Source organism: Martes martes (assembly GCF_963455335.1).
Source record: "Martes martes genome assembly, chromosome: 11".
NCBI lineage: Eukaryota > Metazoa > Chordata > Mammalia > Carnivora > Mustelidae > Martes > Martes martes.
In genome coordinates, this window is record NC_137899.1 from 33,524,851 (window position 1) to 33,537,845 (window position 12,995).

At 38.6% G+C, this 12,995-nt stretch overlaps 1 protein-coding gene across 4 annotated transcripts in view; it reads left to right on the plus strand.

Moving 5' to 3' along the window:
- The first annotated feature begins 1,288 nt into the window (after positions 1-1,288).
- The window catches only part of CROT (carnitine O-octanoyltransferase), a 53,888-nt gene continuing 42,181 nt past the window's right edge, over positions 1,289-12,995 (plus strand). For 2 of the 4 annotated variants that reach the window (XM_080818973.1, XM_080818975.1), the window contains exons 1-6: positions 1,289-1,597; positions 2,190-2,279; positions 4,421-4,556; positions 8,242-8,366; positions 9,894-10,075; positions 10,248-10,372. In XM_080818973.1, the coding sequence (XP_080675099.1) occupies positions 4,442-4,556; positions 8,242-8,366; positions 9,894-10,075; positions 10,248-10,372 (547 nt within the window). In that variant the 5' untranslated portion in view covers positions 1,289-1,597; positions 2,190-2,279; positions 4,421-4,441. Of the gene's footprint in view, positions 1,707-2,189; positions 2,280-4,420; positions 4,557-8,241; positions 8,367-9,893; positions 10,076-10,247; positions 10,373-12,995 lie in introns of all 4 variants that reach the window. The other 2 variants (XM_080818972.1, XM_080818974.1) reach the window with 1 other exon arrangement.

Consider the following 12,995-nt stretch of genomic DNA (forward strand, 5'->3'; position numbering starts at 1 on the left):
ATTTGGAATCTGCCATTAAAAATATATATTATGCATTTTTTAAAATAGAAACTCCTTGGGGTTTGTTTGTTTGTTTTTTTAAGATTTTATTTATTTAGGGGCACCTGGGTGGCTCAGTGGGTTAAAGCCTCTGCCTTCGGCTCAGGTCATGATCCCAGGGTCCTGGGATCGAGCCCCACATTGGGCTCTCTGCTCCGTGAAGAGCCTGCTTTCTCCTCTCTCTCTGCCTGCCTCTCTGCCTACTTGTGATCTCTGTGTGTCAAATAAATGAATAAAATCTTTTAAAAATTTTATTTTTTTGTGGGGCTCCATCCCAGGACCCTGGGATCATGACCTGAGCCGAAGGCAGAGGCTTTAACCCATTGAGCCACCCAGGCGCCCCGGAACAATGTATTTAAAACGGAAAACTGAAACAGTATCTTTTGTTTCAAAAGTTAAATGTAAAATGGACTAGCCTGTGAAACTAAGTTAATTACATCATGATCCTCTTGAACTTGTTGAGCTCCGCTTTGGTTAAAAACTCCCATTTGGGGGGCGCCTGGGTGGCTCAGTGGGTTGGGGCCTCTGCCTTCGGCTCAGGTCATGATCCCAGGGTTCTGGGATCGAGCCCCGCATCGGGCTCTCTGCTGAGCAGGGAGCCTGCTTCCTCCTCTCTCTCTGCCTGCCTCTCTGCCGACTTGTGATCTCTGTCTGTCAAATAAATAAATAAAATCTAAAAAAAAAAAAAAAAAAAAAAAAAAAAAAACTCCCATTTGGGGGGCACAATAGGAAAAGACATCAGATCAGGCCCAAGCTTGCACCGTGAGCATCCCTTGGGGCTTCACGGACCTTGGGACCAGGAAGAAGGGCAGAAGGGCAGGGAAGGTAGGGATGCTGCGGAGTGTTCCGGCCATTATCTACGTTGGGCTAACTTCATTCTCAGTTGGATAAAGGGAAAGAACGTAGAGATCTTTGCGGTCACTGCTCTCTTGCCAGAGAACAGGATTCCTTTCAGAGGCATTGGTATAACTTCTTGCTTGCGGGTTTCAACAAGAGTCTCACTGGTAAGCCGGAGCTAGGGCTAGAAGAGGAAGGGCAACAGGGCGCTGAGTCTTGCACAAAGTGGGTGAAAACGAGTCTAAGCCACCAGTTCCTGAATCGGTCCCAGAGGATTAAGGGTACCTGCGTGGATGGAGCACTACAGGACCCGAGCCTCCTGACCCGACGTTGTGCTCCACCTGCACCAAGTGGTTAACTGCTGTGCCGCAGGGCTTGGGCCGTTCCTCCCGCGTCGGGGAAGACTTTCCCCGGCGCGCAGCCTAGAACAGACATCCATGAGGAAGACGCCCGCGGGAAGCGGGGCTGGGTCCTACCCGAGCGCAGGCCCGGCTCGCCCCCGGCTTCCAGTACGGGGCGGGACTCTCGCGGCTTTCCATCCAATCCTCGTTCCCCGGTGACCGCGGGGCGGGACCCTCGCGGCTTTCCATCCAATCCTCGTTCCCCGGTGACCGCGGAGCGGGACCCTCGCGGCTTTCCGTCCAATTCCCTCTCTTCAGCGGCGGCGGAGGAGCGGGCAGTGGCGGCTGTGGGCTGCGGCGGAGTAGGCGAAGCGCAAGCGGTGAGATCTGCAGGCCCAACGGGACAGCTCTGTCTCCCTTCCTCAGCCCCTGGGGATCGTGAGAGAAAGTTAGGTTGCCTCGAAGAGAGCTGAATAAAAGTAGAACGGCGTAAGTGCCAGGACTCAGCGGGAGCGTCGTATTGGCAGGCATCCATCTATCTTGCTTGTGGGGGTCGGAAACTTAGCCCTGAGGTTGGGCCGCCGGGCTGTCCACAGTGCTGCTTACTCACATTTCTCTCACTTGGCCTCGTGAGCGTGCAGAGCTGCTCTTGGTGTGATGGGAGGAGGCTGAGCTCTTGTCGCACTCTGCGCCCCCTGTTTTCTCCAGTCGAGCTTTGAACTCCTTCCCCTGAGACCCGGCACCGGGAGGCACTTTGTGTAATGAGAGAGAGTGTGATTGTCGGAAACCTGGTGAATCCTGTAGTCCTTGTGAGCCAGCGTTTAGCAGATTAACATTTTGCGTGTTTGCTCTGATTCCCAAAGTTACAGTCTTGGGGCTTCCCAGCTTCCAGAATTTTTGCCTTCCACGTTCTTTCACCAGTTTTTGCTAAAAATATCCCCCTAATATAAAAATGTTTTTTCCTTCCCACAGTCACCAGCCTAGTTCAAACCCCTATATTCTCGAAACAGGATCGGTGCAGCAGGCTCCTGGCAGTCCTAAGCAATTCATCTTAGTGTACCGGTATGTGACACTATGTTCGTTTGTTTGTTTACTTACCTTCCTGATTCTGTTTACCATTTTATTTACATTGTTTACATTTTATTGCCCTAGGAAGCCTACTGTAAATTAATTCCAGTGACATCATTTTCTTAAGGCGTTTGTAGGTTCTTTTGGAATTATTTAATCTTCGTGGTAGAGAATTCAGAATAATCCTTCCTGAACAAATTTGGTAATTTATATTTTCAGTGTACCTTTTGGTGAGTTAAGACTAGTATGGGATTGGTAGTCTTGGTATGAGTTTTTTAGGGTCTATTAAGTAGCAGGGAGGTACACAAGGAATAGGGTATCTTTTCTGTATATGTGTATTAGATTCTTACTGCTGACAACAATTTATCACAAACTTAACAGTTCAAAATAGATATCACAAATTGGTTATCTCACAGTTTCTATAGATTGGAGGTCTAGGTAGGTTTAGCTGGATATTCCGCTTAGGATATCACAAAGCTGAAATAAAGTTTTCTGTAGTTCTTGGCCCTTTACTGGAGACTCTGGGAAAGAAGCCAGCTCTAGGCTAATTAAGGTTGTTGGCAGGATTCATTTTCAAGCAGTTTTACGGCTGAGGTTCCCATTTCCTCACTGGGTTCCAGCTGGGGGCTTTCTCCGTTCCGTAAGGCCACCTGAATCTTGATAGGCAGAGAGTACCTTCAGTCCTTTTCATGCTTTTAATCTCCCTCGCTCATCTACAGCCAGCTGCTGGAGAAAGCATTCTGCTCCTGAGGGCTCCAGTGATTAGGCCCACCTGGATAATCTATTTAGGTTAACTGTGCTATGTAAGACTACATGATCACAAGCATGGAAGTGATGATCTCCTTATATTCACAGGTTCTGGGGAGTATAAGGGTGGGATCGTGGGAGCCATTCCTAGAAATTTTGCCTAGCATAGTTTGGTTGTCTCAACTAGATTACGTTATTTTTATAATTTTTTTGTAGGCATTTAAAAATAATCCTAATAACATCTCTTTCCGATTATGATTATCCTCTTTACAGATAAGGAAATTCAGTTAAAGTTAGTTGCCCTGGGGCTCATGGCTAGAGAGCAGTGGAGTTGGTATCTACCTATATTTCCATTTGGTCTAAATGTAAAAAGTGGCATTTGAAAGGCAGGTAATTCCTGTCAAAGATCCTTGATTTCTCAATTGCTGTTGTATAACTTATTTTTTATTTTTTAATTTTTATTTATTTATTTATTTTTAAAAGATTTTATTTATTTATTTGACAGAGATCACAAGTAGGCAGAGAGGCAGGCAGAGAGAGAGGAGAAAGCAGGCTCCCTGCTGAGCAGAGAGCCCAACCCCAGGATCTGAGATCATGACCCGAGCTGAAGGCAGAGGCTTTAACCCACTGAGCCACCCAGGCGCCCCTAACTTATTTTTAAAGGCTTCTTTGAGAAATCTCATTTTCCGTTTAACATTTGTATACATTCACATTTTGGGTTAGTTTGAGTTCTTTGAGGAAAATTAATAAATTTGTGATAAATACTTAAGATTGCTTTGGGATACTTGAAGCTGTTTGTGTAGACCTCAAACCATCTGTGTAAGTAGGCTACAGGAACTTGTCATGATTTATGTATTCTGTGATATTCTACAGCTGGTTGAGTCTTATACTGCTCTTCATACTTTATTCTAGAGACTTCTTTCTTTCCACTCATCATGCTTTGCTACACATCTGAATTCTACCTGCCCATTTAGACCTACAGGGAGTTTGCTCACAATCTCAGTTAGCTTTAATGTAGGGCAAAGATTTTAATGAAAGAGATGTGGGTTTTGGTTTCTTCATACATAAAATGGAGGGGAATGCCAAAAGGCAGAGATACTAGGAAGATTATATATTTATCTTCTGTCACACCTGTTGTACTACTTGGCAAATAGTTGCTCAATAAATCAAAATTATACTAGTTCTACTGATGTCCTTGAATTCTAGCAATTGGAGTCTGTACTATTTTTTTTCCACTTGATTTTCTCTGACAAGTTTATGAATTCCTTAAGGACTAGGACCAAATTCTGGATATACTGTGATCCCTAAATAATGATTTAGTGAACTATAACTAGCATATATAAGAGTATTTATGAGATTTAAACTATCAGGGCTTTTTTTTCCTTTAGTTTTCTTGTTTTGATTGCATCATGGAAAATCAGTTGGCTAAATCAACTGAAGAACGAACTTTTCAGTACCAGGATTCTCTTCCATCTCTGCCTGTTCCTTCCCTTGAAGAATCATTAAAAAAATACCTTGAAGCAGGTATGTTTGTGATCTTCTAGTAAATATTAATATTATTAGCTACTTAGAAAACTGAAAGTATTAGAAGTTGATGAAGTTCTTATTGTTTTTTTCCTTTAGGCTCATGATAATTAAAGTATCCTTAAAATGTCCAGAACTTGGAGTGCCTGGGTGGCTCAGTCGGTTGAGTGTCCAACTCTTGATTTTGGCTGAGGTCAGGATCTCAGGATCCTGACATTGAGCCCTCTGTTGGGCTCTGAGCTGGGCATGGAGCTGGCTTAAGATTCTCTCTCTGTCCCCCTCTCCCTCCCTCTGCCCCTCCACCTCCACCCACTCTCGTTCACTCTCTCTTAAAAAAACAAACAACAACAAAAAAGGCATTTAAAAATGTCCAGAACTTTTCTGTATCTCTCAAGTTAAATTTTCCTTAGTTTAAAAAGCCAGATACTACTATTAGGTTTATAATAAAAAGTAGTAGGCCTCTGCCTTACGCTCTACTTCCCACCCAAATCCCACTCTCTCAGTCAAATATTTTATCTTTTTTTTTTTGTTTTGTATTGTTTATCTCCGGATTTAAAGTAAACTTTAAACTTACTTTAAACTTAAGATAAACTTACTATTAAACAAATAGTAGTTAGGTTTTTTTTAGTTGTGGATATTATAAATTTGTTCCTAAGAAGATATGGATTTAGCTCTTTCACACCTTTAACCTTCCCCCTCTGCACACCCAATATATAGGCAATCCAACATATCCACATTTTCCTTTTCATTCTTTCAATATAGTTGTACAAAATCACCATTTGGGATTAAATTAGTATTTACCTGATTTAATTCCAGGTTTCAGCTGATTTAAATCTGTATGTACCTTAGTTAATTTACCTGAGCATCTAGGGTTTCTTATTAGGCAGCTATTCATAAGAAAACTATTCATTTTACTTCGAATGCCTTTTTATGGCACTCTTTGTTTTGTTTTGCTTATTTTTCCTTTGCTTACTTTGCTTTGTATCCGTAAGTAATTCACTCTCAAATACTTCATTACACTGAAAATCCCTGACTACATTATATACTTTATATATATATGTAACATGTATATATGACATATATATATACACACATATGATATGTACAAGTATATAGATATGTACCTGTACATTATATACATGAGCTATTCTCTCGGTTTCATTTCTTGGAGACATCCCTCCTGGGGCCCTCTGCCTTCTTGTTTCAATTAGTGTTCACCTTTCTTGAGTGGGCTGGACAACTGTTAGCTTGGAGCTTTCCTTCCCCCATCTCTGGAAGGTCTTTTTACCTCTCTCTCCTGTGTTGGATTCCCTGGTTCCTGGCTGTCTTTTTCTTCCTCTTCTTACTTATTTTTGTGAAGTACATCTTCAGTATCTACTTGAGACAGAGAGTTTCTGGGAAGGAAAGAATGTAAGACCTAAAGTTTTATTCTACCCTCGTACTTGATTTTCTGGCTGAGAATAAAATATTCTGGGTTGGAAATGATTTTTCTTAAGAGTTTTGAAGGTACTGTTTGTTTCTCCTGAGAAGTTCCTCCTGAGATGCCATTCTGTTTGGTCCTTTATACGTGACTTGTTTTTTTTACACTCTGGCTGTATTTGGAAACTTTTTTCTTTATCCCTACCATTCTGAATTTCTTGATGTCCCTTAGTGTATAGATTTTTTCATTTATTTCTCTGAATATACAGTAGATTCCTCTAAGTTTAAAACATGTTATTCAATTCTAAGAAATTTTCAAAATACCTTTCTTGGATAGTTTTCTCCTCCTTTCTTTGCCCTCTCTTTCTGGAACTCCCATTAATTGGATCTGGGGAGCTCTGGACTAAACTTTTTTTTTTTTTTATGATTTTGTTTATTTATTTGACAGCAGAGCTCACAAGTAGGCAGAGAGGCAGGCAGAGAGAGAGGGGGAAGCAGGCTCCCTGCTGAGCCGAAGGCAGAGGCTTTAACCCACTGAGCCACCCAGGCGCCCTGGACTAAACTTTTAATTAGAAAATTATTTCCTTTGTTATTTAGTGGCTTTCCCTTTCTGGTTTGTTTACTGTTGGGTGTCACCAATCCTGTTTTTGCTCGTTCTGCTCTTTGATTCTCATATGAGAGGCTTTCTTCAAATACCTGACAATCACTGGTCATTCATTTTTAAGAGTTAGGCCCTAAAAAGCTGATTGAGAGCTCTGTGTGCATGGGTAGGGGCTTGGTGACCACCGGTGGGTCTTCTAGTGAACCTTCTTGCAGAGATCTAGAAGTTCCACCGGAGCATGCCCAGATATGTCATACTTCTCTTGGACTGATCCGTTTCCCCAGAGAAGAATGCTCTTTTGTTTAGAAGGCATGAACCTAATGTCTAGTCTTTTGTGGGCTAACTAGGGGAAGGAGGCTGGAGGGCTTATTTTTTTTTATCATAATCTCTCTTTTTTCCAGTATGGGTTAGGATCTATTTATACTGTTTGTCTGGTTCAATTTCTCTAGACTTCTAGATTTCTTCTGGTGTTGGTAGGCAGTTGCCTGGCTTTCTAGAATGGAGAAAGATCTACAGGCGTGGGTGTGAATGAGATGGTAGTTTTCAGTCTCTGTTTGCCCACTTTGGAAGTCCATTTGCCTTGAGTTTTTTAACATTTCTGGGATTCTACTGCAGCCATTTGCTTGTTTCCTGGTTTGCACTTAACTCTGCCTTGTCTCTTCCTACCTTCTACTCTCCAGGCTTTAGATACTTTCTCCATTCTACAAATTCAGTTACCATTTTCTCACCTCTTTTCTAATGCGTGAAATCTTAGCTTAACTGGTCTGCTGCCCTCTCCTTTCACATTCTTTGTCCTTATAGATTTATACCTTTTTAATTACTGTCATTTTAGTGAGTTTCTAGAAGAATTAGAGATAAATGTATGCATTTAGTTCACTTTGTTTAACTGAAAGTCCTCTGATATTTTTACAATTTCTTCCTTTTTTCCCTCTTTTTCCTCATTTACTTTATCTGGGAATTCTAGTTTCTTTTTTAAAAAATTTACTGTTTGTTTGTTATATTTTTATTACTCATTTTGCTTGTACTTTTCTCTAAATAGAGCTATTTAAATTGACTTTAAGATAGTACTTTGAAGAGACAAAATAAAACAGAAGGAAGATATTAATGTCCTTTGATTACTAATTGACTTGTCTGTAGCTTAATTTTCAGAACAGTTGGTTTTCATTTTCATGGACTAGGACCCCTCCCATCCCCTTCCCCACTTTTGGGGAAGGAAACCATTATTGGCTATGGGCAGGCTTTATACTTAAATTTACATACGTATTGCATTTACATACATGATGTTCAAGTCTCTGCTTGAACGTCAGTGGAAAGAAGCTTTAATTTCTTTTACTTATTGCTATACAGGATTTACTTCTCTGTTGGACCAATAACTAGAGGACAGTCCTGTCTTCATCATTTTAACTGTCATCATCCAGAATGATTTTGAAGTAATTTTTCAGAAAATGGTTATCAGATTACATAGTATCCCCTGTTTAATTTTTTTATAGCATTTTGCATTGTTGCTTTTCAGTTATTTTCATGTTGTAAATTCTCTTATAGTTTATTGGACCACTGTGATAATTAATGCGTATCTTACATAATTGAGTCTCATTTATGTATTAGTGGAGGTGAGTTTGTTTTACTTGATGTCGAAATATTTTAATGCATATTTTTTCCTTATAGTAAAGCCGTTTGCAAATAAAGAAGAATATAAAAAAACTAAAGAAATTGTCCAAAAATTTCAAGATGGTATTGGAAGAAAACTGCACCAGAAATTACTTGAAAGGGCAAAAGGAAAAAGAAATTGGGTATTTATGTTATTGTACTTAGAATTAGAAAATTGATGATGCCTAAAGAATGAAAAATAAAAATGTAAATAGTTTTCATTTTTAAATTGTTAGCGTAAATGTCCTTTCAGTCATTGTTATAGTCATCCAAAAGAATTAATGAATTGTTTAACTCTAGGGAGTTTTGAGTGTTGTGTGTGAGCTCCTCTTTTATATGGGGAACCTGTCAAAATACAGATTGCTTGGGACCAGGGGTTCTGGATGGGGGCCCAGAAACCTTATTTTGACAGCTGTCCCATGTGATTCTGATGGAGGTGTTCTGTAGCCCTTGCTTGTGAGAAAGACTTTGTTCAGGTAATCCTAGTCTGAAAAAACTCCAGACACTAAAAATAGATACCACATAGGTGGTATACAAATATTTAAACATCATATGGGAGAGAAAGAGCCATTACAAAGTTGGAGTGGAGAATGATTATGAGTATTATGTATTTTAGTTAAATAGATTGAAGGGGAGATGTTAATATAATAATTACTGAGGCACTAATTTTCTACAGGGAGTCTTTGATTTCTTCAGCTTAATTACTTCTGTAGTATGAACCAGAGAATAAGTTTTTGTAATTAAAAAACATTGCCTTACTCTAGAAATAATGATTGTAGCTATCTTTAAGTTTTAGAAATAAAAAGGAAGCTGATATTTTCATTAGTCATTGATACCTGTGATGGAATAATGAAATTTTATACTTCCAGATTCCTTTATTCTCAGTCTTGAGACTTGAGTGATTTTATAATTAAACAGGGTAAAGATAAAGAAGTCTGTATCCTTTTGCTTATTTCTTTTCCTAAATGATTGATTATAGTTTATAACATCAGTTCCTTAAAAAATAACTCCACGTAGTTTGATGGGATCTGTTTACCTAAGCATGAAATTCAGTTGCATATTGTAAAAGACGGACACACAAAGCTCTGTCTGTGAAAAATCTAAATTAGTTTTAAGTATACTGAAAAGGTTTTAGATTTCTGATTTAGTATTTCAGTTTTTGCTTGGAAAAGGGTAATCGCAAATGCCTTGATAGTTGTTAAAATTAAATGAGGATTTGTTTTATATTTATTTATCCAAGGTGCTCTGAGAAAACACACCTAAGTACTTAGTTTGGTATTTGTGACTCCAATAAGAACTTTCTGAAAAGGTGCCTTTTCATAGTTTTCTTGTTGCATGTTTTTGATAGTGTAGTTAAACAGAATAGTATTTAAGATCTGATAGTTCCAAAAAAGGAAGTGATCACAGTAGCATTTTTCAATATCTACGATGATTTAAAACAAGAAAATGTCTTTATTTCTTAATTTTTTTTGTTTTGTTTTCAAAACAAACTTACCAAGGTAAAATTTACATATAATCTGTTATCAGTGTACAATGGGCATGGGTAAGAAAACATGTTTTTAAGTGTTAAAGAGTAAAGAGAAAAGAACAAATACAGCTTTTTTTTCCCCCTTGCAGTTACACATTCAAGTATTTCTCAGCATTAGGTTGATGTTCTTAATTTCTTTTAGCTGGAAGAGTGGTGGCTGAATTGTGCCTATCTGGATGTTCGTTTACCATCGCAACTGAGTGTCAATTTTGCTGGTCCTGCACCTTATATTGAACACTACTGGCCTCCAAAGGAAGGCACTCAGTTGGAAAGAGGAAGTATAAATCTTTGGCATAACTTGAACTACTGGCAGCTATTAAGAAAGTAAGGACAGTTATGTGAATTTAGTAAGAGATTAACTCAGAGTTTGACATGGCAAAATGTTGAGAAGCTTAATATATTTATTTTGAGGATCCTACAGTTGTGACTACTTGGTTTATAGGTTTTAGAATGACTTGTTGATCAAAATACTTTTTTTGTTTGTTTGTTTTAATAGAGAAAAAGTGCCTGTTGATAAATCTGAAAATGATCCTCTAGATATGAATCAATTCCGAATGCTGTTTTCCACCTGCAGGATTCCAGGAATTACTAGAGATTCAGTTATTAGTTATTTTAAGACTGGTAAGTAGAAAACATGGGTGATTTTTTTGGTAAAAGCATTGGGACTTGGGTAATTTTGCTGCAGTTTCTACTATGACACTATGGCAGTATGGAACATACTCTTTTGAATATTTCTTCACTGGATTTTGACTAATCAGAGGCTTTTTTTGAACCTTTCAGTCATTGTAATTAGTGAGAAATAATTTATGGGAATGGATTTTGTGAACTGCATCTTATATTGTTCTGTGCAAAACCTGATGATTACGTTGTGTCATTTGAGAGTTGAAATTCTAAAGAGTATTATTAATCAGTATTAGGAAGTCTGGAGCATAGGATTTGGATCTATCTAACTCTGTCCTCTTCTTTGAATTCTCTTTTTAAGTGTGCTTGTCTGTGCTTATCATGCCCCATTTCTCTTTGTGAGTATGCCCTTCCTTCTACCCCCAGTCGTATGAGGTGAGAACCTGATATCAGTCTTCTCGAAGACATATGAGTTCAGATTGACTCATCAAAGTTTTTGTTTTTATTGTCAGCTTAATGGCAAATTCTCCTTGGTGTAGTAGCATATCTTAAAATGGAAAATAATTTTGTAAGTGCTGTTTTCCAAGTGCTGTTTTCTGTATTTCAGGATCTTTTTCTTTTTTATAAATTTAATAACATAGCTTATGGCAGGGTGCCTGGGTGGCTCAGTGGGTTAAAGCCTCTGCTTTCGGCTCAGGTAGCAATCCCAGGGTCCTGGGATTGAGCCCCTCATTGGGCTCTCTGCTCAGCGGGGAGCCTGCTTCCTCCTCTCTCTGTCTCTCTCTGCCTGCCTCTCTGCCTACTTGTGATCTATCAAATAAATAAAATCTTAAAAAAAAATAACATAGCTTATGGTTACTGTGGAATGTAATTATGGTTACTGTGGAATGTAATATTTTTCTTAACTGAAATTTCATTTAAAAGTAAAATTTCTATAGCCAGTTTTGTTTGTAGTGTGGGGAGTATGAGTTTACTTTCATGTATAACTCAACTCATCTTTGTAAACCTTATTAGATGCTTGAGATATTTAATGTCCTCAAGCCCACTCATATTTATCTTGATGTTGCAACTGAAAGGCCTGGTCATTTATGGCATAAAGTTTAATGGCTAAATATGAATGGAAAAGATGAATAGGAGAAAATGGAGAACAGCCGTAACAAAGAGAGAAATATACCTATCAATTAGGATCTAATATCAATAGACCTGGTTTTCAGTTTAATCTTTTTCACTTCATAGGTCCTTAGATAAGGTAATCCTTTAAGTTACAGTATATAAAATTCAGATTCATTAATTTAATAATGTGTCTCTTAATGCAGTCCTTTAAGCTGGTGTGGTTAGTATATTCTTGTACTTAAGACCATGTGAAGATATGTAGATAGCTGAGATGTAGACAAAGCTGAGGGAATAACTAAAAAAAATAACAGAGTTAGTGATACTGTATAGAGAATTGAGATAATATGAGTAACCTAGTGGCTATTTTAGATTGGATAGTCAGGGAAAACCTCTCAGAGGATCTGAATGATATGATGATCCAGCAGTTTTTTGGCTTTTTATTTTTCTTTTTTTAAGTTCAGTTTGTTGTTTTATGTGTTGAGGAGAGAATCCCCTGGGCATGAATAAACTTGGCATGTTTGAAGGGGAATATGGATGGACCAGAGTAGGCAGGAGGCAGAGGGGACTATTGGAGTGTTGACTAGAGATGAGATCATATAGTACTTTGTAAGCCAGCTAAGGTTTTTGGCTTTTTTTAGAATGTGAATAGATAGTGAGTTTTGAGAAAGAAAGTGATGTGATCAGATTTATGTTTTGAAAAGATGATTCTAGGGGTGCCTGGCTGGCTCATTTGTTAAGCATCTGCCTTTGGTTCAGGTCATGATCCTGGGGTCCTGGGATTGAGCCCCATATCAGGCTCCCTGCTCAGTGGGGGCCTGCTTCTCCCTCTCCCACTCCCCCTGCTTGTGTCCCTATCTCACTGTATCTCTTTCTGTCAAATAAATAAATAAAATCTGGTGTGTTTTTTTTGTTGTTTTTAATGTGCTATGGTGAGTGCTGTGAAGTGTGTAAACCTGGCAATTCACAGACCTGTATGCCTGGGGCTAGTAATACATTATATATTTATAAAAAATTAAAAAAATCATAATTTTTTTAAAAAGATGATTCTACCTGCTATTTGAGGAGTAAGATTTTTAGGAACAGATCAGAGTAGGAGCAGGGATATCAGTTAGAAAATTGTTTCAGTAATCCAAGAGAGCCATAAAAATGTCTCGTAACTAGGGTGATAGCATGGAGCTGGTAAAAAGTTGCTAGATTCTGGATATATTTTGGATTTAGATTTGGTAGAATTATTCATAGATTGGTTGTGATATGTGAGAGAAAAAGGAGAATCAGAGATGACTTACAGATATTTGGCTTGAGTAATGGGATAGATAGGTGTGTTGGTTCTTGAGGTGGGAAAGTTTGGGAGGAAATACTTAGGGAGGAAATTAAGAGGTCCCTTAGACTATGTTGAATTTAAGATGCCTTTTAGACATCTGAAGTGGAAATGCAAGTAGGCAATTAGATACAAAGTTTGGAGTTCAGAGGAGATTTCAGTACTGCACATACATAGGGATTCAGGAATCAC